The sequence below is a fragment of the Chiroxiphia lanceolata genome (genome assembly GCF_009829145.1).
Source record: "Chiroxiphia lanceolata isolate bChiLan1 chromosome W unlocalized genomic scaffold, bChiLan1.pri scaffold_44_arrow_ctg1, whole genome shotgun sequence".
Taxonomy (NCBI): domain Eukaryota; kingdom Metazoa; phylum Chordata; class Aves; order Passeriformes; family Pipridae; genus Chiroxiphia; species Chiroxiphia lanceolata.
Window position 1 is genome coordinate 512,106 of NW_022476500.1, and position 25,906 is coordinate 538,011.

General features: G+C 53.5%; 1 protein-coding gene and 1 pseudogene across 1 annotated transcript; one reads left to right on the forward strand and one right to left on the reverse strand.

Annotated features, from left to right (window-relative positions):
• Nucleotides 1-6,287: 6,287 nt before the first annotated feature.
• Nucleotides 6,288-7,353, reverse strand: LOC116781372 (zinc finger protein 239-like). Its single transcript, XM_032677052.1, has 2 exons — nt 6,347-7,353; nt 6,288-6,307 (listed from the first exon to the last, which is right to left on the reverse strand). The coding sequence occupies exon 1, from the start codon at nt 7,351-7,353 to the stop codon at nt 6,529-6,531; it is 825 nt and encodes a 274-aa protein (XP_032532943.1). The 3' UTR covers nt 6,288-6,307; nt 6,347-6,528.
• A 7,392-nt stretch (nt 7,354-14,745) lies between these two features.
• On the forward strand, nt 14,746-19,222 carry LOC116781388 (annotated as a pseudogene).
• The last annotated feature ends 6,684 nt before the right edge of the window (nt 19,223-25,906 follow it).

A 25,906-nucleotide genomic window follows, 5' to 3' on the forward strand; every position in this document is an offset into this window, starting at 1 on the left:
TTTAATTGAGTCAAAGAGGAAGAAAAAAATTAGTTTGAATCTTGCACCAGAGCCAAAAAGATATGTGCTCTGACTTCATTGAAATGCATCTACTCTAAGAGGTTTATCTAAACTAATCCTTCAAATTAGCTGTAAGAAGGTACATTTGAGAAAGCTCCTTTGAGGGGATTGGAGGGGGACAAAGCATCCACAAAAAAAACCCCACAACCGAAAAAAGCCCAACCTAACACCTAACTTATCGTCTCTTCATATATTTTATAAAAAATGTGTCACTGTAGTAAAAGCTGTAGAAAGTGCATTCTTACATTTATGAAGCTATCTTACACTATACACAGTGCACTGATCTATAAATCATATCTGAAAGGGCATCCTCCTCTGTTTATTTTCTGTTATTTACCCTGGAACATCACAGTGGGTTTTCCCTGTGCCCCCTTCCCAAACTGTGCTCCCGCCAGCCAGGCTGTTTGCTACTTCCCGTATCATTTCACCACCGTGCAATCACCGCCATTCACTTTTCCTGCCTGGTTCAATTCCCCCCAGCCCTGCACTGTGCAGGCAGTAAGGACAGCGAGTGGGCAGCTCCCAGGGGTGCAGGGGCGGCAAGCAGAGGGTGGGGGCGGGGCAGTGGCCTTGGAACAAAGCCTTGGAATTCTTTTATCCATACACGGGTGACTGGAATCATCACTTATATCAGGGTTATCTCTACCTGCTGTCTTCATGTCGTCTGACATCTAATACATGGTATTAAAACAATAGATTAAAGGGGTTGCACTTTTTAAATGTGCAAGGAACACTCAATTCAACCCTCACAGTTGAATAAATAATTCTACAATAAATACCGACATCAGAAAAGCATCTCTTTTAAGTCCTGAAAACCAGAAAAGGGACTTTCCACATGGAGCATTTTAGCTGGAGCAAGGTTGGGGGGAGTTGTGTAGCACTCCTCTACGACATCGCATGCTCCCCGTGACATCACATCCTTCCTGTGAAATCACACCTCCCCTATGACATCACATCTCCCCTATGACTTCACATCCATCATATGACACCACATCTCTGCAGTGATACCATATCATCCCTGTGATGACACATCCTCCCCTGTGACATAACATATCTCCTGTGACATCACATCCCCATCTATGACATCACATTCTCCCCTATGATGTCATAACCATCATATGACATCACATCTCCCCTGTGACATCACACCTCCCCTATGACATTCCAGCTGACATCACATCCATCATATGACATCACATCTCTCCTGTGATATCATATAGTCCCTGTGACGTCACGTCTTCCCCAGTGACATCACATCTCTCCTATGACGTCACATCTCCCGTGACATCACATCCTTGTTGTGACATCACATCACCCCTATGACATCACAGTTCCCTGACATCACACCTGACGTAACATTGATCATATGACATCACATCCTCCCTGTGACATCACATCCTTCCTGTGACATCACACCTCCCCTGTGACATCACATCTCTCCTATGATGACACATTCATCATAAGACATCACATCTCTCCTGACATCACATCCTCCCTACGACATCAGAGCCCCCTGTGAGATCACAGCTCTCCTGTGACATCACAACTCCCCTATGATGTCACATCCATCCTATGACATCACGTCTCCTGTGATATCACATCATCCCAGTGACATACCGTAACATCACACATACCCTGTAACATCACACCCTCCCCTGTGACATCGCAGTTCTGCTATGATATCATATCCCCCTATTGTGACATCACATCTCTCCTGTGATATAATATAATCACTCCGACATCACACTCACCTCGTGACATCACATTCTCCCCATGACATTACATCTTCCCTATGACATCACATCCTGCCTGTGACATCACATCTCTCCTATGAAGTCACATCCATCATATGACATCACATCACTCCTATGATGTCACACCTCCCTATGACATCACACCCCTGACATCACAGATGACGTCACATCAATCATATGACATCACATTCTTCCTGTTACATCACATCTCCCTATGACATCACATATCTCCTATGTACACACCCATCTTGTGACATCACTCCTCTCCTATGACATCACATCCTTCCTGTGGCATCACATCTCTCCTATGATGACACATCCTTCCCATGACACCACAGCTCCCCTGTGACATCACATCCTTGTTGTGACATCACATATCCCTTGTGATATCACATCCTCGTTTTGACATCAAGGCTCCTCTATGACATCAGATCCATCATATGACATCACAGCTCCCCTGTGACATCACAGCCAGTGACATCCAGATCCATCCCAAGGCTGTGTGTGTGTGTCAGACAGGCAGAACCACAAATGCCTGCACAGCCCAGAGCACTCAGTGTGGGGTTGTGCTTGTTGCTGCAGAGACCCCCAGGGAACAAACACAGGCAGTAGGTTGGGGAGGGGGGTGTCCCTAAGGAGGATACTTGCCTTATTATTGCTTATTATTTGTAATATCTTATAGATCTATCATACAACAGCTAAGGATGGATTCTATAGAATATGTGCCATAGATATTTGGGTTGGGTCTGGTTGAGCTGCAGTTCAGTTCCCCACAGCAGCCCTCCCAGGGCTGGGCTTGGCATTGGCAGCTGGAAGGGTGTTGAGAACACCCCAGTGTTTTGGCCACTGCTGAGCACAGCACCAACACTGGGACATTCCTTCCTTAGCTGAGGGCAAGAGCCTGGCAGGGGACCCAAGTAGGCCAGCTGAGCCCAACTGACCCAAGGGACATTGCAGAGCATGGGAGGTCAGCTCAGCTCTAAAAGCTGAGGCCCGGAGCAGGAGGGGGGCATTCACTGTCTAATGGCTGCCTGATGAGGAACCGTCCCGCGTCCCCAAGCCCTGCTCCTTGGGAGTGACCGACCATGGCTGCTTGTTGGAAGCAGAGAACAAACCCTGCTGTCTTTTGCTTCGGCATGCGCAAGCATCGCTTTGCTTTTTGCTTTAAAAAAACTGCTTTATCTCAATACACTATTGTTTTTCCACCTTGCTCTCTCCCCTCTCCCGCTGGGAAGGGGAGTAAGTGGTCAAGTGGGCACCTGGTGTCCAGCCAAGGTAAACCCACCACACACCTGAACACTTCCAGAGACTCCACCATCTCCCTGGGCTACTTGTTCCAATGCCTGAACACTCTCTCAGGGGAAAAAGGTTTTTTTAACATCTAATCTGAGCGTCACCTGATGCAACTTAAAGCCGTTTCCTCTCTTCCTGTCACTAAAGGCTTGGCAGAAGAGACCAACCCCCACCCCACTAAAACCTCCTTTCAGGTCATTGCAGAGAGCAATGAGGTCTCCCCTGAGCCTCCCCTTCTCCAGACTCAACAAGCCCAGTTCCCTCAGCCGTCCCTCAGCAGACATGTTTTCCAGAGTCTTCCCCAGTTCCATTCCCTTCTCTGGACACGCTCCAGCCCCTCAAAGGCCTTTTTGCACTGAGGGGCCAGAACTGGACACAGCACTCCAGGTGGGGCCTCCCCAGTGCCCAGCACAGAGGGGCAATCAGTTCTCTGCTCCTGCTGGTCACACTCTTCTCCACAAAGGCCACGATGCCCTTGGCCTTCTTGCCCCCCTGGGCACACTCTGCCTCATATCCAGCCGCTGTCAAGCAGCAACCCCAAGTCCCTTCCTGATGAGCAGCAGCACCCCCAAGTCCCTTCCTGATGAGCAGCTCTCCAGCCCCTCTGCCCCCAGCCTGGAGCATTCCAGGGGGTTGTTGGGACCCAAGGGCAGGCCCTGACACTTGGTCTCATTGATCCAGCCTGTCCAGATCCCTCTGCAGAGCCTTCCTGCCCTCCACCACATCCACGCTCACATCCAACGTGGTGTTGTCCACGACTTTCCTGAGGGGTACTCGATCCCCTGGCCCAGATCAGCAGTAACAATGTTAAACAGGAGCAGCCCCAACCCTGAGCCCTTGGGAACCCCACTAGTGACCGGCCCCACCTGGATTTCCTTCCATTCCCCACCACTCCCTGGGCCATCAGACACTTTGTCACCCAGCAAACAGTTCCCCGGGCAAGCCATGAGCAGCCAGTTTGTGCAGGAGATGCTGGGGGAGATGGTGCCAAAGGCTTTCTGGAATTCCAGAGAGACACATTCCCAACCTTTCCCTCAGCTGCTGAGCGGGTCCTTTGTCAGAGAAGGAGATGAGGTTGGTCAGGCAGGACCTGCCTTTCCCAACCCCACGCTGGCTGGGCCTGATCCCCTGGTTGTCCTGCCCGTGCCATGGGATGGCACTGAGGAGGATCTACTGCTTGGACTTCCCCCGTCCTGAGGTCAATGGGACAGGCCAGGAGTTGCCCAGATGCTCCTTTTGGCCCTTCCTGGGGATGGGCATCCCATGTGCTTGTTGCCAGTCAGCTGGGACTTGTGCAGTTCTGCAACACTGCTGGGGAATGAGTGAGAGTGGTTTGGTCAGCTCTTTCTCCAGCTCCCTCAGGACTCTTGGGTGCATCCCATGTGGCCCAGGCACTTGGGGGGGATCTCACTGGCAGAGTAGGTCACTGACCATTTCCTCTTGGACTGTGGGGGCTTCACTCAGCTCCTCATCACCAACTTCCAGCCCTGGGAGCTGGGGATCTGAGGACAACTGCTTTGGGTGTTAAAGACTGAGGCAATTAAAGCACTAAGTACTCTCCTGGAACTAAGGACCATTGTGAAACTGCAGGGCCTTCTGGAGCCAAAGGAGCCCTGGGACACTGGGGAATCTCATGGAATCAAGGCGGCACTGTCACCCTGGCAAAACTCCTGGAATTCAGGGCCCATTGTGACACTGTAGCTCCCCACGGAACAAAAGGAACCCTGGGATGCTGCAGAAACTCATGGAACCAAGGAACCATTGGGACACTGAGGGGGCTGATGGAATCAGGAGTCCATTGGGACAATCCAGGGCCTCATGAAATCAAAGGAATTCTGGGACACTGTTGAACCTCCTGGAACCAAGGGTTCCTGCTGACATGCGTGTCCTCCTGGAACCAAGGGAGCCCGGAGATATTTCTGAACCTCCCAGAATCCAGGGGCCATTGGGACCCTGCAGAACCTCCCACATTCAAGTGCTCCTTGTGAAACTGCAGGCTCTCCTGGAACCCAAGGATTCCTGGAACACTGCAGAGCTCATGGAACCAAGGGGCCACTGTCCCATTGCAGCTCCTTCTGAAGCACAAGGGACCCTGGGACAATGGGAAATCTCCTGGAATCCAAAGGGCATTTTGGGACTGCAGGGCCTCATGGAACTAAAGGAACCTTTGGAGACTGGGGAAGCTCATGGAATCTAGGGGCCATTGTGACATGTGGGGCCTCCTGGAACCAAAGGAACCCTGAGAATTTCTGTGGGAACAAGTTAAGGCAGCAGCAGCTGCACTCAGTTAATCAGGATCAACAAGGAGTGTTTTGGCCTTGACTGGTGTTTTCCATCAAGAGAGTGCTGTTTGCCAAAGTGGAAACCACTTGGAACACTCTGCATGGCAGCCTGTGTTTTTCTCTGGTGGTTGAACACAGCCAGCACATGAGGGGAGGGGAATGTGTGGGATCAGGGCACTGCTTTGGGGCCATGCTGGGAATTCCGGTGAACTAAAAGACAAAGCCCAGGCGCTGTTTCCAAAGGAACCCCAATGAAAGGGGGACACTGGAAAGATGGGCGGACAAGTCCTGAAATGGAACTCTGTGTGTGCAGCCTCATTTTCTCCTTCAGTACCCACAGGAGAGGGGGCAAAAAGTGGGGGTTGGGACCCCTAAACTGTTGGGGGGGGCAAATGGGGATTGAGGGGACAATGGGAAAGTGGGAGGAAACAGAAGAAGGGTGCAAAAAGGAGGACGGTCTGGTGGGTCCGACGGTCCCATGGAGGTCTTTGGACACAGGGGTGCTTGGAAAGGGTGGTGGCCCCCCTGAGTTCCCAACTTCCTGTGGGCTGCTGGATCCAGTCTCAGCCTTGCATTATGCTAACAGTTGCAATTTAGAGGAATTACAGAGGTGTTACTGAAACACTTTTCTCCCCCAGATTTTAATAATGGCAAAACAGATATATTGATACAAATGAGTTAGTTATAGTTACAAATTATCAGACAAAAGATCTTCATCAGAATTATTTACTGCACAGTACAAACACTAAAACTACCAGGACTACAGAATAAGATAGGACAGGGCTCTACGGTAAAGCAATTGTCGAAGCAATTCTCCTAAAGCTGGCACAAAAGCCAGAATTCTTAATTAGAGACGGATGGAACTACCCCAGACCAATGCTCATGGGCAGATCTCTGTTCTCAACCTCCAGGACTGACCTTGGGGGGTTCCCAGTCAAGGCAGGAATCTCCACACACCCCCCAAGAAGGGTTCTGTTGGAAGAACCTGCCCCTGTGAAAGGGGACTGGCCCATTCTGGTCGAAAGGGATGGACTGACAGTCACTGGACTCCAGGGGTTGCCTCACCATCAGGGGCTTCATTCGGGGTGGAAGCAGAGGTCGAAGTTCTTCCCGCAGTCAGGGCACTGGTAGGGCTTCACTTATCTGTGGGTCCGTTGGTGTGAGGTCAAGTTAGAGCTCTGGGTGAAGGTCTTCCCACACTCCCCACACTTGTAGGGCCTCTCCCCAGTGTGGATGCGCCGGTGCCTGACAAGGTGGGAGTTCAGTTTGAAGCCCTTCCCACAGTCAGTGCAGCGGAAGGGTCTCTCATCCGTGTGCGTCCGCTGGTGCAGGAGGAGATTGGAGCTGGTCTGAAACCTCTTCCCACATTCCAAGCACTTGTATGGCCGTTCCCTGCTGTGGATGAGCTGGTGGGTGCGGAGGTGGGAGCTGTCACTGAAGTTCTTCCCACATTCCCCACATGTGTAGGGACGTTCCCCAGTGTGGATGCGTTGGTGGGTGCGGAGGCTGGAGCTCAGGCTGTAGCTCTTCCCACAATCCCCACATGTGTAGGGATGCTCCCTGGTGTGGATGTGCTGGTGGGTGCGGAGGGTGGAGCTGTCACTGAAGCTCTTCCCACATTCTCCACATGTGTAGGGACGCTCTCCAGTGTGGATGTGCTGGTGGGTGAGAAGGTGGGTGCTCTTCCTGAAGCTCTTCCCACATTCCAAGCACATGAAGGGCTTCTCCCTGCTGGGAGGTTGCTCAGGGACCACCAGGTTGGAGCTCCCCCTCAAACTCCGGCCGCCTTCCCGGCACAGGCTGGCTCTTTCCTCCTCAGAGCACCCTGGGATGGCTTTGGAGTCCCTCCTGCGCGGGGATCTCTGGCCCTTTTCCTCCCCACTGCCTTCCTGCGCCGTGGAGCCCTTCAAAACGGCCTCTCCCACCAGGGTCTGCCGGGGGGATTTGTCCTCCGGGCTCTCCATCCTCACCTCGGGGCCTGGGGCAGGAAGTAAGAAGGACAGGGAGGGGATTTGCCTCCGGCCCACAGGGAAGGCCAAGGACATCCCCCCAACTCCGGCCCCGGCAGGACGGCGGCGGCAGCGGGGTTGTCCTGCAGCCGGGGCCATGCTCGGCTGACAGAGCCAGCACAACACCCGCCCAAAGGGCCACTGACTTCCTCCTCACCTGCCTGGGGGGCCCAAGGCATCTTCCTCTTCCTCGCAGCCTCCTCCTCCATCTGCTCAAGTTTTGGGAAGGACAAATCCTGATGGGGGGGAAAACAAGGGCTGAGCGCGTTGGCTTGGGGGTTCCTCCTGCCCAAGTCCATCTCTAGAACTCACTGGGCATCCTGTGGCCATAAAAACCTCCAAAATACCAAGATTCAGCCCAGAAAAACCCAAACCATCGAGATTCAGGCAAAAAATCCCTTCAGAAATACCAAGATGAACCCCCTCACAAACTGCAAAAAATTAGGATTCAGCCAAAAATACTCCAAAATATGAAGATTCAGTCCAAAAAAATGGTATTTATTTAGGAGGATGAAGGGAGTGATATCATTTATGAGCACTTGATTGACTTACTATATATTAATCAAAAGCTGTATTAATGTAGTATCACTTAAAACTCGCCAGGGTTGTTCCTCGAGGTTATCTGGCCCCCTGCCAGTCCAGGGCTGTTTCTCCAAACCACCAAACCAAGTGTGCCAAACGCCCTGGTTGGTCAGTGCCGGCTGGGGGAGCGGGCACTCGGTGAGGGGATGAGAAAACTGCACCCGGGGCTGGGCTGAAAGAGGCTTCAGCACCTCTTCTGATGGCCCAGGGACAGCATCTGGCTTCTCCCAAACACAGAGATGGCACTTGTTCCTCTGCAGGGAGTCAAGGGCAGCAGGGTGACTCCTGCTGCATGGATGGAATGGCAGAGGATCCCTTGGGTACCCAGGATGGATCAGCACTCAGGGATACAAACTGCCCTTAGGCTCAGGATGCAGCTGCCAGCACAGATTTCCCTGCAAAGTCTGCAGGGAGTCAAGCTCTGCAGAGGAGATTGTGCCCCATGCATGGGATTGCAGAGGCTCCCTCAGGTCCCCAGCAGGAATCAGCAACCAGGAATAGACACAAAAGGGCCTCCCAAAAGAGTTCTGTATGTGTCCTGTAGGGAGGGGACAGTGTCACCCCACCAGGGCAAGGTTGGCAAGTGGGAGGCTGCTCCAGGGGTCTGCAAGAGGCCTCGTGCTCTGCTCAGCCCCAGCAGTGCCTGGTACCAACACCCGCGGCTGCCTCCAGCCCTGTGCAGCTCTGCTGCCACAGGCTGTGCCCTCACCGTGGCCCTGCAATGGTCATGCCTGTCCCTCACCCATGGCCCTGCCCGTGGCCCTGTCCCTTGGCTCTCTCTCTGCCAGCTCAGTGTGGGGTACACAGGCTGGGGGTCCCTCCAAAGCCCCCGGGCAGCCGGCGTTGGCTGGGGGGATGTGAGGGCTGGGCCTGCTCAGCACAGCCCTGGTCTCGTGCCCAGCACCTCTTTCCTGACCCACACAAGACCTTCCCGGCCCCCCCAGGGCTCCCCTGCTGCTGCCTCTGCTCCTGGCCCTGGCCTTTGCTGCTCCCTTGGTTGGGACAGCGGCTGCAGGGGGGGATGGCAGCACCTTCAGCTCCACGGCACTTCCTGGGGGGAGCTCAGCCCGGGGGGGATGGGCAGGGACCTGATGGGGATGGACAGGGGCCCAGCAGGGACAGCCAGGGCCTGCAGGGGAAGGCACAGGGACAACCTGGACCCCCACACTGCCACCGCTCTCTCTGCTCCTCCTTGCAGGCTCCGTGGCCAGGCACAGTTTGTGTTCCTGGGTGCCCACCATCTCAGCACTTGGAGACGCTCAAATCAGCGCCCACAGCTCTGCAGCAAAGCCCCAGCTCACCTGGCACACAGGGGATGGACACAGCACCTACTCGGGGATGGGCAATCACAGCTTCACTTCTTCCTCACCACGGGGCTTTCCTTCCTCAGCAGCACCTCTGCCTTGCACTTATTCTCAGCCTCACCTCAGGGACACCTCTGGGCTCACCTCTGCGCCACTTCTCAGCCTCACCTCAGGGCCTGGGCTGAAGGACAGGAACCTGCAGGGAGGGGACATCATGTGCAAGCTCAGGGCTGCCTGCTTGCACTGGCCTCTGGGCTTCTTTCTCCTTCTACAACGAGCCCAGAACTTAGCCTGCTTTTCTAACACCACACATTTACAGACTAACCTTGGAGATAGATATGGACAGACATCTCTATCACCCTGGGGATAGAGTCTCAAGCATGTGCTGCCATAGGAATGGGAATCAGAGAATCACAGAATCAGCCGGGTTGGAAAAGACTTCCGAGATCATCAAGTCCAACCCTGGATCCAACCCCGTCGTGCTTCCCAGACCATGGCACTGATGCCACACCCTCTCACCTTCAACACCTCCAGAGACGCTGACTCCACCCCCTCCCTGCCCAGCCCATTCCAAGGCCTCATGACTCTGTCCGCAAAAAACTGCTTCCTAATATCCAACCTAAACCTCCCCTGGCACAGCTCAAGACCCAGCCCTCTTGTCCTACTGCTGCTTCCTGGCAGAACAGCCCCACCCCCATCTGGTTACAACCTCCTGGCAGGGACTTGCAGACAGTCAGGAGGTCTCCCCTGAGCCTCCTCTTCTCCAGCCTCAGCAACCCCAGCTCCCTCAGCCTCTCCTCACACCATCTGTGCTCCAAAGCCCTCCTGCCTTCCAGCACATCAACACAGCCCCAGCTTGGTGTCACCTGCAAATTTGCTGATGAAATGCCTGGTTCTGCAAGAGCTGGAAACACTCAAGGGGCAGTAGGACCAAGTCAGGGGCCTGGGGGGCTTTGGGGTCTGGGAGGGTCCTGGGGGAGCTGGGGAAGGGCTTTGGGGATTGGGGTACAAACCAGGACAGACCAATACAGACCAGTACAGACCAGTACAGCCCAGTACCTCCTCACTGCTTCCCAGATCTCTCCTGGAGCTGGGCCACATTGTCCTGAGACACTTGAGGCCCCCCAGTGCCCCCAGTACAGCCCAGTGCCCCCAGTACAGACCACTGTGTTCCTGTCCCAGGGTGACAGGTGATCCCTCTTTAGGGGGGTTGGAAGGGATTTGAGGGGGGCTGGGAGAGATTTGGGGGGATCTGGGGAGTTTGGGTGGGGATTTGGGGGTTTTGGGTGTATTAAAAGAGGTCTTGGGGGCATTGGGTGGTCAAAGGGATCTGTTGGGGGAGGGGATTAACAGGAAAAAGGGTGTTAGGGGACATTTGGGAAGGGTTAATGGCGCCTGGGAGGGGAGAGGAGGGGCTACAATATGAGCAGGTGAATCCTGAGATCCACCTTGGTGTACCCAAGACTCTCCTGGTGTCCCTAATTCCCCCCTTGACACCCGAAGACCCCCCTGGTGTCTCCAGCATCCCCAGGGCCTCTCTATGACCATTATTCCCCCCTTGACACCCCCAATTCCACTGTCCACAAACCCCTCCCCATTGTCCCCAAACCCCATCCCTGATGTCCCCAACCCTCCATCTCACCCCAGGAGCCCCCCTGGACCCTCTGACCACAACTCCCCCCACACACACACACTCACAGAAAGGCCAAGGGCATCTGGGGACACACTGGGGACAGTTGGGGGGCATTGCAGGGCACTGGGTGATTACTGGGGGATACTGGGACACACTGGGGGAAATAGGGGGCACTGGGAGGGACTGGAGGGTTACTGAGCGATGCTGGGAGGGCACTGGGAGGGACTGGGGGGTTACTGGGGGATTATCAGGACACACGGGGGGAGACTGACAGGTTACTGGGCCATACTGGGGGTTACTGGGTGTTCACTGCAGGATCACTGGGCCATACTGGGGGTAGTGGGAGGTCACTGGGACACACTAGGTGGTCACTGAGAGGGTTACTGGGCCATACTGAGGGTTACTGGGAGGTCACTGGGATATACTGGGGGCACTGGGATCCCCTTACCCAGATGTGGTACATCTCCGCCCCGGATTTTGGAGGACATCCCTAGCACCCCTCCCTTAGGGGCTGGAGGACCCCCTGAACCCACTGCTGGGCTTTAGGGGACCCCCCACAATCCCCTCAAAACCCCGGAAATACCCTCAGAAATCCACCCCTCAACCCGTCAACCTCCTCAAGGTCCTCCCAAATCCCCTCAGAGACCTCATCCCTCCCCAGTACGCCCTAAACCCTCTCAGTGACCCGCAAAACCCACCGGGGACCCCCCAAGCCCATTCAGGGACCCCCCAGTCCCCCTCACGGACCCTCAAAACCGTCTGGGACATCTCAAAACCCCTAGAGACACCAAAACTGCCGAAAAGGTCCCCGCAAAGCCCCTCAGGAACCCCAAACCTCCTCACAGACCCCCAAAGCCCACTTGGCACCCCTAACATCTCCTCAGAAACCAAACCGCCCTCAGAAACCCCCAAACCCCTTCACGGACCCCTCAAAACGTCCCCGGGAACCCCCGAACTCCTCCGCTAAAGCCTCTCGAGCCCTCTAACCCACCCCCGCGCTCCCCGCAGCCCCCGAGGGGATCCCCAGACCCCGCTCTCGCCCCCCCCGCCCGCACTCACAACAAAGGGAGGCCCCGCCGCCATCACAGATTCCCGGCACCAACATGGCTCCCGCTCTGCGCGCGCACCGCCTTGACTGACCCGCCCAGCAGCCAATCAGTGCGCGGTCACGGCCCTCGCCCGCCCTCTGCCACGCCCCCACCCGCGCGGGGCGGGTCTCCAAAGGCGGGGGGCGGGCAGAGCGGGCGCCATGTTGGCGGCGTGAGAGCGGCAGGGGAGGGGGTGGCGGTCGCTGCGCTCGCTGTGTGAGCTGGCGGGGTTTCGGTGAGAGCGGGGTCTGGGGATCCCCTCGGGGGCTGCGGGGAGCGCGGCTGTGGGTGGAAGGGCTGGAGGTCTCGTGGAGGCTTAACGGAGGAGTTCGGGGTTCCCGAGGAGGTTTTGAGTGTCCCTGAAGGGACTCCGGGGCAAGGTTGAAGGTCCCTGAAGGGGTTTGGGGGTCTCTGAGGGAGGTTTGGTTTCTGAGGAGATTTGGGGGGGTCCCAGGTGGGCTTTGGGGGTCTGTGAGGAGGTTTGGGGTTCCTGGGGGCTTTGCGGGGACCTTTTAGGCAGTTTTGGTGTCTCTAGCGGGGTTTGAGGTATCCCAGACGGTTTTGAGCGTCCGTGAGGGGGACTGGGGGGTCCCTAAATGGGCTTGGGGTGTCCCAGGTGGGTTTTGTGGGTCACTGAGAGGGTTTTGGGGGTCCTGGAAAGGGATGAGGTCTCTGAGGGGATTAGGGAGGACCCTGAGAAGGTTTCAGGTCGAGTGGTGGATTTCTGAGTGGATTTCAGGGGTTTTGAGGGGATTGTGGGGGGTCCCCTAAAGCCCAGCAGTGGGGTGCAGGGGGTCCCCCAGCCCCCAGGGGAGGGGTCCTGGTGATGCTCCCCAAAATCCGGGGGGGAGATGTACCATATCTGGGTAAGGGGATCCCAGTGCCCCCAGTATATCCCAGTGATCTCCCAGTAACCCTCTCAGTGACCACCTAGTGTGTCCTAGTGACCTCCCACTGCCCCCCAGTATGGCTCAGTGATCCTGCAGTGAGCACCCAGTAACCCCCAGTATGGCCCAGTAACCTCCCAGTGTCCCCCCGTGCATCCTGGTAATCCCCCGGTAACTCCCCAGTTCTCTGCCAGTGCCCCCCAGTGTGCCCCAGTTCACCTCTAATCCCTCCCAGTGCCATCCCAGTGTCTCTCAGTAACCCCCCAGTCCCTCCCAGTGCCCCCCAAATCCCCCCAACTGTCCCCAGTGTGTCCCCAGATGCCCTTGGCCTTTCTGTGAGCGTGGCAGGGAGGGGGAATTATTTTGGTGTCAGAGGGTCCCAGGGGGGCTCCTGGGGTGAGATGGAAGGTTGGGGACATCAGGGTTGAGGTTTGGGGATAGTGGAGTGGGGTATGGGAACAGTGGAATTGAGAAAATTATGGCCATGGAGAGGCCCTGGGGACATTGGAGACACCAGGGGTGTCTCAGGGTGTCAAGGGGGGAATTAGGGACACCAAGAAGGTCTTGGGAACCTCAAGGGGGTATCAGGACTCACCTGCTCATGGTGCTGCCCCTCCTCTTTCCCCCTAGACATCATTAATCCCCCAAATGTCTCCCAACCCCCATTTTCCTTTTTATCCCCTCCCCCTACAGATCCCTTTGACCTCACAAGACCCATTTTAACCTCCTAAAAGGCACCCAAAGCACCCCAAAACCCCCCAAATTCCTATCCAACCTCCCCCCCCAAATCTCCCCCAGCCTCCCCTCAAATCCCTTCCAGCCCCCCTTCACCCCAAAAGAGGGATCACCCAGCACTCTGGGACAGGAACACAGTGGGCTGTACTGGGGGCACTGGGCTGTACTGGAAGGGCACTGGGGGGGCTCAGGTGTCCCACAACATCATGCCCCAGCTCCGGGAGAGATCTGGGGAACAGTGGGGAGGTACTGGTCTGTCTTGGTCTGTGCTGGTTTATGCTGGTATGTACTGATCTGTACCCCCAATCCCCAAAGCCCCTCCCCAGCTCCCCCAGGACCCTCCCGCACCCCAAAGCCCCCCAGGCCCCTGACTTGGTCCTGCTGCCCCTTGAGCATCTGCAGCTGCTGCAGAACAAGGCATTTCATCAGCAAATGTGCAGGTGACACCAAGCTGGGGGTGTGTTGATGTGCTGGAAGGCAGGAGGGCTCTGCAGAGGGACCTGGCCAAGCTGGATCCATGGGCTGATTGCAAGGGGATGAGGTTCAAGCAGGCCAAGGGCCGGGTCCTGCCCTTTGGCCACAGGAAGCCCTGTCAGCCCCCCGGGCTAGGGCCAGAGTGTCTGGAGAGCAGGCAGGCAGAAAGGGAGCTGGGAGTGGGGATGGACAGGAAACTGAAGAGGGGGCAGAGTGTGGCCAGGTGGCCAAGAGTGCCAATGGATGGTGTCCTGTGTGAGGAAGAGTGTGTCAGCAGGAGCAGGGAAGTGATTGTTGGGCTGGAGTGAGCGCTGGTGAGGCCACCCCTGGAGTGCTGTGTCCAGCTCTGGGCCCCTGAGTTGAGGAAGGCCCTGGAGGGGCTGGAGCAGGTGCAGAGAAGAGCAGCAAGGCTGGGGAAGGGAGTGGAGCACAAGTGGTGTGAGGAGAGGCTGAGGGAGCTGGGGGTGTTGAGGCTGGAGAGGAGGAGGCTCAGGGGAGACCTCCTGACTCTCTGCAAGTCCCTGCCAGGAGGTTGGAGCCAGGTGGGGGTGGGGCTGTTCTACCAGGAAGCAGCAGTAGGACAAGAGGGCTGGGTCTTGAGCTGTGCCAGGGGAGGTTTAGGTTGGATATTAGGAAGCAATTTTTTGCGGAGAGAGTAATCAAGCCTTGGAATGGGCTGGGCAGGGAGGGGGTGGAGTCAGCATCCCTGGAGGTGTTGAAGGTGAGAGTGGATGTGGCATCACTGCCATGATCTGGGAAGCACGACGGGGTTGGATCCAGGGTTGGACTTGATGATCTCGGAGGTCTTTTCCAACCCGACTGATTCTGTGATTCTCTGATTCCCATTCCTATGGCAGCACATGCTTGAGGCTCTATCCCCAGGGTGATAGAGATGTCTGTCCATATCTATCGCCAAGGTTAGTCTGTAAATGTGTGGTGTTAGAAAAGCAGGCTAAGTTCTGGGCTCGTTGTAGAAGGAGAAAGAAGCCCAGAGGCCAGTGCAAGCAGGCAGCCCTGAGCTTGCACATGATGTCCCCTCCCTGCAGGTTCATGTCCTTGAGCCCAGGCCCTGAGGTGAGGCTGAGAAGTGGCGCAGAGGTGAGCCCAGAGGTGTCCCTGAGGTGAGGCTGAGAATAAGTGCAAGGCAGAGGTGCTGCTGAGGAAGGAGAGCCCCGTGGTGAGGAAGAAGTGAAGCTGTGATTGCCCATCCCCGAGAAGGTGCTGTGTCCATCCCCTGTGTGCCAGGTGAGCTGGGGCTTTGCTGCAGGGCTGCGGGTGCTGATTTGAGCGACTGCAAGTGCTGAGATGGTGGGCACCCAGGAACACAAACTGTGCCTGGCCACAGAGCCTGCAAGGAGGAGCAGAGAGAGCGGTGGCAGTGTGGGGGTCCAGGTTGTCCCTGTGCCTTCCCCTACAGCCTTGCCTGTCCCTGCTGGGCCCCTGTCCATTCCCCCCTCAGGTCCCTGCACACCTACTCTCCAGAGCTTGACTCCCTGCAGGTTTTGCAGGGAAATCTGTGCTGGCAGCTGCATCCTGAGCCCCAGGGCAGTTTGTATCTCCGAGTGTTGATCCATCCTGGGGACCCAAGGGATCCTCTGCCATTCCATCCATGCAGCAGGAGTCACCCTGCTGCCTTTAACTCCCTGCAGAGGAGCAAGTGCCATGTCTCTGTTTGGGAGAATCCAGATGCTGCCTTTGGGCCATCAGAAGTGGTGCTGAAGCCTCTTTCAGCCCAGCCCCGGGTGCAGTTTTCTCATCCCCTCACCAAGTGCCCACTCCTCCAGCCAGCACTGACCAACCAGGATGTTTGGCACACTTGGTTTAGTGGTTTGGAGAAACAGCCCCAGACAGGCAGAGGGACAGATAACCTCGAGGAACAGCCCTGGCGAGGTGCCCGCACTGTCAGGGGGCCAGGGGATTGCTGCTGCACAGAACCGGCTGGAGCTCTGGGTGAACCTGAGCTGAAGGGCCTTTGACCTGTGGATGAGTCCAGGATGGAGCAGAGACCCCCCTACAGCCCGGGAGGAACCCACACCAGAGCAGGGGATGTCCAAAGGAGGTTGAGAGCCCGTGGGAAGCCCCTGCAGATCCGAGGGAGCAACGCCCTGGTTTCCAGGGCTGCCCCTCCCCCCCCGTGTTTTGGGTTTAGGTGCAAACTGCAGCAGGGCCGTCCCTTGGCAGCAGCTGGTGCCGTGACACAGGCTCGGAGATGTGCCAGCCCAGGAGGGACTGAGGGCAGGGGGGTTCGTAGGACCATCCAGGGCCCCTCGCTGCCCACTGATGGAGAAGAGAAGACAATGCCAGGAGGAAGGAACAGGCTGGCCCAAAGGGACAGGAGGGAAGTCAGGTGCTCTGAGCCATACCTGGGGGGAAGGAATTGCAGCAGGGGGAGATCGGCACCACCAACTCCTTGAGCACCTCCTCAGCAGGGCCCCCAGACTGCAATGGAGAGAAGAACTGCAGCTGTGACTGAGGGCACAGGGAGGAGAGAGACAGCCAGGAGAGAGACTCCCAGGGGACTGGGAGTAGGAAGGAATAAGCTGAGAAGGTGACGGGATAAAGAACTTGTGTCGAGGTTTCTTAGTTGGAGCAATTTTGTGGCACTTCTCGGCTCGGCGGGGCTGGAGAGGGGGCAGCGGGAGACCCTAACCCACAACCCCCCAAGGACCCCCAAAAACATTCAGAGCCCACCCAGGACACCACCCAGCCCCTTTTCTGGGGGGACTTCTCTGGGCAGTGACGGTGCTGGGAGCCCCCCCGGCTGTGGGCAAGGAGCTCTCGGGTGAGAGCCAAGGAACAGGACCACGGCTGAGGGACAACCAGGACCATTACAGGGCCACGGTGAGGGCACAGCCTGTGGCAGCAGAGCTGCCCAGGGCTGGGGGCAACCGGGGGTGTTGGTACCAGCCAGTGCTGGGGTTGAGCACAGCACGAGGCCTCTTGCAGACCCCTGGAGCAGCCTCCCACTTGTCAGCCCTATTCTCAGGGCACAGACATTTCTTTGGACCAAAGAACCCTGAAGCACTTGGCACTGACCACACTTTACCACCATCTGTTCTCGAACTGCTCTGCTGGTTCAGAGCAGCACAGTAGGACAGTGGTGACCCCTGGTATCCTCGGGACAGCAATGTCCAGAACCGGGAGAGGGGGAATGTCTGGGAACGCCTGGGAACGCGGCACTCGGAAGGCGAGAGTCAGAAGAGAAGAGACCCTTTGGACCCCCAACACTCCCAGCATCACGAGGTGGGACCTCCAGCATCCCAGATAGGGGAGACCCTCTGAACCCCAGAGGGGCAGACCACAATGGGGGAACTCCTGGGAGCGTTTTTTTAGGCAGAATTTTCATATTTTGGAGTATTTTTTTCCTGAATCTCAACTTTTTGCAGTTTGAGGGGGGGCTTCATCTTGGTATTTCTGAGAGGGTTTTTGCCTGAATCTGGGTGGTTTGGGTTTTTCTGGGCTGAATCTTGGTGGTTTGGAGGTTTTTATGGTCACAGGATGCCCGATGTGTTCTACAGATGGACTTGGGCAGGAGGAACCCCCAAGCCAACGCGCTCACCCCTTGTTTCCCCCCCCCCATCAGGATTTCTCCTTCCCAAAGCTTGGGTGGATGGAGGAGGAGGCTGCGAGGAAGAGGAAGATGCCTTGGGCCCCCCAGGCAGGTGAGGAGGAAGTCAGTGGCCCTTTGGGCAGGTGTTGTGCTGGCTCTGTCAGCCGAGCATGGCCCCGGCTGCAGGACAGCCCCGCTGCCGCCGCCGTCCTGCCGGGGCCGGAGTGGGGGGGTGTCCTTGTCCTTCCCTGTGGGCCGGAGGCAAACCCCCTCCCTGTCCTTCTTGCTTCCTGCCCCAGGCCCCGAGGTGAGGATGGAGAGCCTGGAGGACAAATCCCCCTGTGAGACCCTGGTGGGAGAGGCCGTTTTGAAGGGCTCCACGGCGCAGGAAGGCAGCAGGGAGGAAAAGGGCCGGAGATGCCCCCGCAGGAGGGGCTCCAAAGCCATCCCAGGATGCTCTGAGGAGGAAAGAGACAGCCTGTGCTGGGAAGGTGGCCGGAACTTGAGCTGGAGCTCCAACCTGGTGGTCAATGAACAGCCTCCCAGCATGGAAAAGCCCTTCAAGTGTTTGGAATGTGGGAAGAGTTTCAGGAAGAGCTCCGACCTCCTCAAGCACCAGCATATCCACACTGGAGAACGACCTTACCCGTGTGGGGAATGTGGGAAGAATTTCAGGAACAGCTCCCACCTCCGCATTCACCAGCGCATCCACAGTGGAGAACGACCCTACACGTGTGGGGAATGTGGGAAGAGCTTCAGTGACACATCCACCCTCCACAAACACCAGATGATCCACACTGGGGCACGACCCTACACGTGTAGGGAATGTGGGAAGAGCTTTAGGGACAGCTCCAAGCTCCTCACCCACCAGCACATCCACACTGGGGAACGGCCCTACATATGTGGGGAATGTGGGAAGAGCTTCAGTGACAGCTCCAGCCTGATCCGACACCAGCTTATCCACACTGGGGAACGACCCTACAAGTGCTTGGAATGTGGGAAGAGGTTTCGGACCAGCTCAGATCTCCTCGTGCACCAGCGGACGCACACGGATGAGAGGCCCTTCCGCTGCACCGACTGCGGGAAAGGCTTCAAGCAGAACTCCCACCTTATCACCCACCAGCGCATCCACAGTGGGAGAGGCCCTACAAGTGTGGGCAGTGTGGGAAGAGCTTCATCAAGAGCTCGACTGTGGGGAATCCTGCTGATTGAAAATGGAGGCATTGGTCCTGACAACATGTTGATGCACCCTGAGAGAGGAGAAAAACATCAGGAAGAAGCTGTCCCGTGAGAACAAGGACACTGTCCCATGAGAACAAGGACCTTTTTTGAAAAAAGTGGCTGAGAAAAATATAAACATGAGAAGAAAACAAGAACAGATGTGCAGAGGGACTGTGAGAAAGTAGGACTGAAAGGGTCCACCTATCAGCTGTGAAAATTATAGTTTGTGTATTTCAATTGACCTATCTATATAATATACATGTGCCTAAAGAACTGTGTTTAAAGAGCTGTAAACTGCAACTCCGGGCTGCTGCTGCTTCTTTTTCTTTCCAATAAACTTTCTTGCTGGATATTTTGTGTCGCGCTCCATTCCAACAGCGACATCTGGTGACTCCGACGCGCTGCTGCGTCTACGTGAATATCGGACGGCAGAGAAGCCGATCGGGCGGCAGGAGGTTGCTGAGGGAACAGATCCAGGTGAAGCATTGAGAGCAACGGAGAAGTTGCCAGGCTAACCTAGACGCAAGACACCTGGACAGGTGAGCCACTGAGAACATGGGGATAACTCTTAGGCAAAGAGGAATCTAGTGTTGTATCTATGTGGAAGTCTATCGTGCTTAAACGGGGAAGTTAAACGAACTGGCTTTGCGAAAGATACTACTTTGGTGCAAGGGCCAGGGATATGAAGCGGACTCTATTACTGCTTTTAGTCTCTCTACTTGGAAAGAAATTAATGATAAGCTTTTTACTGCTGCCTTTAAGAGAGAAAGAGTTGCTGCTTCCCTCCTTACAACTTGGCAATTGTTATATGAAACAGTAAAAGACATTAAAGCACAGACTGGTAAAGACAAGACAGAACCTTTTGATCATAAGCCTGTGAGTTAAGTGCCTTTTGCCAATATCCCTGCACGCTCCCCGCCTCCCCCTCCTGCACCTCCTCAATGCAAGTGCAACTGGTGCTTGGAAAGCAGGTAAAGCTCTTGAGAACTTTTTTCTAGTCACTATGGGGGCAGACCATAAGTGCAAACAAGAGGCATGTGTTTATCGTCTGGAAAGTTCTGTTTTGCCTACTGCGGTTGATGTTTTTATCTGGGAGGACATTAGAATGCTATTAGATGCCATCATACAGAGAAATCATACAAAAGAAGAGTCGAGCGGAGCCGAAGGGAGCCGATGCGTGACCAGAGGTCACAGAGTGGAGCTGCGAGCAGCCAAGCAGCCCCACCAAGATGAATGCGGTGCTAGCGATTCGGCAGTACATGTCCAAGACGATCGGGGACAGCGGCTACGGTGTGGAGGTGCTGCTGATGGACCAGTAAATAACCTTATGAACGCTGTGACTGATTTCCACCTTAAGAAGCTTTCTGCTTCTCGTCTGAGCGGTGCTGCGGAGCTGCACAGCCGTGTCGAATCTGCCTACTCCAAGTACCTGCAGAATGGCACTGGGTCTGGGTCCAGCGCTGCCGAGTCCATTTGTGCCCGGTGGGCAGTGGCAACCGCGGTGCGGCTGCGATGGCAGCACCCGCAGCCTTGGGTGCTGGTGTGGCTGGCAGCGGCAGCAGTGGCTCCGTGCGTGATTGCGGTGCCATGCCCGGCCCCAGCCGGCATGCTGCCAGGGGCCAGCGGGATCACTGTGGCTGTGGCAGCCCCAACTCAGAGTGGTGCGCCTGCGCATGCACGCCAGCGGCTCCCCGGGCAGCAGGGGGGTGGGGGGACACCTTATCCCCCGCACTGCCAACAACCATGGTCCCAAGCGGTGTGACGGGGGAGGTTCCCCTCCCCTTCTTCGCAGTGAGTGTTTTTTCCCCTGGTACCCCTCCTCTCCCTAGAGCGGCGAGTTGATGACAGTAGCAATGGCTTCGGGGGGTGCAGTCAGGGGAGGGGGGAAGCTGTTTGTCTTTTTTCCCCATTACACCAACCACCCCCCCCTCTGAAACGTGCCTATTTGCAGCTGTTTCTCCCTCTCCTATGTTTTTGTCTTTTCTTAAGCAGACTCCGTGATTAGGTTGCTAGTTCCTTCTGTTGATTTTCTCTGAGTGAACCCAGCCTCTCCTCCCCCTCCTCCCCCTCCTTCATCCTCTGGCTGCGGGGGGTGGGGGAGCAGTGTTCAAGAGAAACGGGTGACGGGGGGGGGGGCAAAAGACAGAAAAAGGGAAAGACAACTTAAAACTGACATTACCCCAACTTATAAATCAAATAAGATTGCAGTGTTTTTACAGTAATAGGTGTTACGCATGTTGCAGGCATCCCTCATTTCTCCCACAAACTAAAGTGTTGTTGAGTGTGCTCATGGCATTCTCAAACGTTTTCTTCAAAAACAGAAAGGGAGACTGACGAAAGAATCCCTTGAAGCAATATTAAAAACAAGGCAACATACATGTTTAGCTTTTTGCATGTTGCAGAAGGTTGTTAGGAATCTCCTATAGTTCGCCATTTAGCGTCTCTTACATGAAATTTGGCTGTTTCCCCCAGGGGCAGGGTGCTAGTAGAAAATTTGCAGACGGAACAATGAGACAAAGGGGGTAGTCTTGCCCCCTGCAGAAGTAGTTCTATTGCCTTTATGACAGAGTATCATTGCTCTATGAGAAGGGTTGAAGATTTCCAAGATAATATCCTGTATTTTCTTGCTGTATTTGTCTTTTGCATGGAGAGTTATGCAGGATTTGCAGATTGCTGTTGGCGGTTATGCCATAAATTTCCTCTGAATTATGAAACTACTAAGAAATGCACAGCCAATGACTACTTGAAATGTGTGTGTGACTGACGAGTGTCTGAGGTGGTCACCTAAGTGTGACTGGAAAAAACTGTGTGAAAGAGAAAAGCTACATGAATGTGTAACTGTGTAAACTTAAAAATACTTTCCGTCGGTGTCGAGATTTTAAGATGTTGAGGCTGAGGTTAAATAAGAGATTCTCATAAAAATTTGGTATTCTATTTCAGCCCTGTATGAAGATTGTGGAGGTTAAATCTCAGGTGGAGTTTTTCCACTGGTGTTGTTCCTTAGCTGTGTGAGCTGCGCAGGAGACTACTAGTTTTGAAGCAAGTAAAACCCATAAACCAGCAAGCATTAGTGCGGACTGCAGAGTTAGCAGAGCTCAGAGCATGGTGCACAACCATGCGTCCAGGTGCCTGGGAACCATTCTTGCAATTCGTGGAAGAGCTGCAAGATGCTGTAGAGAAACAGGCTTTTGACACTCAGTTATAGAAGCTGCTGGTTACACAATTAACCAGAGATAATGTCAATACAGACTGTCAAAAAGTACTATCCTTGATGCAATGATGCAGGCTTGTGCCGGGGTGGGGTCCTTAGACCATCAAATAATTGCATTTGCATCTGCTATGGCAGTAGTGAGGGTCTTTTGAGCTTTTCTGTGTTGTCCAGGATTTAAATCAGGTGCTGTCGATGTTGCTGCCTTGCTTGTTCAGCCCGTTGCAGGGGGGCCCTTGCAGACTGTCAAGGCCATCCTGCGTGCCTTCTCAAAAACATCTACAGTGTTGTGGATAGTGTGTCTTCAGGCCTCCTGGCTGGAGGCCAGAGCAGACCAGTTATGTTGATCAGTGTGGCCAGAGCTGAAGTGTTGTTTTAAAGAGTCCTTATATTTTATCTTCAAAACCCCTCCCGTGCAGCAGCTGGTAGCAATATTCATTGTAAAACAGCTAGTCCTTCATCCTTAAGATGTGCCCTGCCCATTACAGCTGTGTTCTCAGCAAAATAACCTCACTACTTGTGACTGCTGCTTGTTTCATACCAGACGTATTGCTTGCGTAATTTGACTAGTGGATGTTTAGGATTATGCGAAGGCAACATGAGTTAAGTGCCTTGTTAATCGGTTGTTCTAATAGCAAACTTGCAAGACCTTTTGTTCATGTCGCAGTCATTGCTGCTAATTATACAAGGCAATTCCGTGCTATAGCTTTCACTCCTTATCCACCACTGATAATTTCTAGAAGAGACACAAATAGCTCAACTCATACCTTTTTGTGAGTTATGTTCCCCAAGCAGAGTTTCGTGAGTGTCAAAATGAAGAATTTGGTTCTACTGATGCACCACAAGTCTTTTGGTCACTGCTGATTTCTGCCCAACATCCACAGCTGACTTGCGCTCTCTGTGGTACTCAAAGCTTGCTGTTAATTGTCCAAACAAACAAACTTCTGTAGTCATGCCAGGGGTTGAGGTTGTGAGACTAGGAGGTACTGCTCAGAGTTTTCTTTTAGAACATACAGATCCTGTGTGAATTAAGCAATGGCTCCTACCTACAGAACAGCTGTTGGCCCTGCAACAGCTTGTTAAAGAGCAGCTTGATGCTGATTACATTGAACCATCTCAGAATCCTTTAATTACCCGTCTTTGTGATAAAGAAAAAATCTGTGAAATGATGACTGTTGCATGATCTCAGATGGGTTGGTGCAGTCATGGTTACCATGTCAGCATTGGTTTATTGACCCCTTCTATGCTTCCTCCTGAATAACCCATTGTTATTATTGATTTGACAGGTTGTATTTTTCACAATCCAGTTAGACCCCAGTAATAGAGAAAAATTTGCATTTTCATTTCCATCTATTAATCATGCAGAACCTTACAAGCGTTATCCATGGAAGAACCTTCCCAAGGAATGAAAAGCTTTTCTATAATTTGTCAGTGGTTTATGATCCCAATATTATCTCCTGTACTAATGCAATTTTCTGATTGTCTTTTGCTGTCATTATATAGATGATATGTCTGCTGGCTGTGACCACTGAGGATCAGCTGGGTGTGTGTTGGACACTGAAACCAGAAAGAGTCTACAATTCTTTGACCTAATAGTTGCTCCCGACACAGTGCAGTGAGAGATACCCTGGATATATTTAGGGTTCACGTACACAAAAAGCAGTCATTCCTCAACCAGTTCAATTGGATATTAATGTCAAAACTCTTACTGCCGTGCAAAAGCTGTTAGGGTCTTTGAATTGGATTAGGTCCTATTTGGAACTGACAAACACCCAGCTGGCACCTCTATTTGACCTGCTCAAACATTCTGACAATTCTAAGGAACCGAGAGAACTGACCGAGAGAACTGACTAACAGAACAGTTAAAACCATCCAGCAAGTAGAGCAGGCTTTACATTCTAAATTTGTTTCACGAATTGATCACTGTCAAATTGTCTAATTTTTCATTTTTGCAGATCACAGTGTTCCTTTTGGGGCATTGGTACAGTGGTTTGACCATTGGTCTGATCCACTGCATATCACGGAGTGGCTATTTTTGCCTTATCGGGCTCAAAAACTGCTCCTGGATTGTTTGAACTCATAGCTCAAATCATCATTGAGGCTAGAAAAAGGTGCTTAGAGTGTACTGGCAGAAATCCAGCTCGCATTGTTGTACCTGTACAATCTCATTACTTTGAGTGGTGCCTGGGAAACAAATATGAATTGCAAGCTGCTTTAACTGAGTTCCACGGCCAAATTTCTTATCATTTACCTTCACATCCCCTTCTTAAGTTTTTTTTTAGGGAAATTCCAATTGGACAAAAACACTACGCAGTGCAGAGCCCCTTGATGGCCTTACAGTCTTTGCGGACGGCTTGAGGAAGACGGGTGAAGCTGCGGTAGTGTGGAAAGCAGAATGTAGATGGCAACATCAAATTGTTCATCAGAGGGGTTCTCTTCAAATTGTGGAACGTCGAGCTGTAACTCTCACTTTTCAGTTATTTCCTAATCGGTCTTTAAATGTTATTACTGATTCTGCATATGTTGTTAATTTGTTACAGCAATTTGATCAGGCAGTGTTGTATTGTCCATTTCCAGGTCTTATTTTTCAAGCGTTGTTTGTACTCTAAAGAACTCCTTTGCAGAGGATTGTTCCAGCAGGTTTGTTATGCTTCGATCCAGCGCAGCTTCATAGTTTTTCACCTCTTTTAGAGTTTTGGGAAAAACACGCTGTGCTTTGCCAAAAACCTCCTCCAAACTGATGATCTTGTGGTCCCTGTGGGAGCTGAGGACAGAGCACAGCATGCAGAAGCCTTCTGATGTCAATTTAGCTTGATTCATTCTATTGCTCGTTTAGTTGTTGTCTCTTCTCCAGATTGTCGTAGTGCCTGTACTCCTGTCTATTCTAATACTAACCCTCGAGGTCTTACAGCCTTACAGATTTGGCAATCAGATGACATTCAAGTCAATGAAATTGGTAATTTGGAGCATGTCCATGTGTCCATTGGCATGTCTTCCCATGTGGTGGTTACTAATACACATACTAAACAAAAGGTCATGTGCCTCGGTCCGCAGGGATAGGGGAAATTGGGACCAGGCACTGCAGTTAGGGTTCGGACGCAGTTGAGGTCTCGTGCTGCAATGCCAGTTTATTCAAGGGAAACAAGGGTTTAAAAAACCGCGGTTTGAGGGGTGGATGCTAAGCCAGGGAGGTGCAAGAGATTGACAGCTTAGGGAAAGATGTGGTAGGGGGACAGGGGAAGGATGGGTGGAACTCTCGAGTATCAGAGGGAGCTGCCTAATGGTAGCTCCCTCTGCACTGTGATAGCTACAGCTAATCAGTAACAGAGGCATGGGAAAACAGGGGAGAAGAAGAGATAAACAGCTTTCAAAGGGGAAGCCTGAGGGAGAAATAGGGACAATATGGAGGTACAGCAGGATCTATAAATTTTGACAATAAACCGGGGTGTACAAGGGTTCATAAGCACACAACAGCAAACTGGGGAAAAACTGTCAGTCTGCTGGGTGGATTATTCAGTGAGTAAAAAGTCCATTCAGACTCCATTAATGCTTTTCCAGGCCACATATCTCTCCCATTCTGTCTTTTCATCCATCGCATCTCCCCCTTTTCTGTTTTCAGTCGTGGTGACATTCACGGAGACACTGCGGATGACCATCTGGCGAACACAAATGACAAAGCACGGCAAACAGGCACACAAGAACACAAGGGCAAATAGGGAAATCACTAGCATGATTATGATTTTGCGGGACCAATTGGGTAAAGAGGGGAGTTTTATCCAATCGAAAAGTCTGTCTAATCCTTCATCACGGGACTGGTGGATATCTT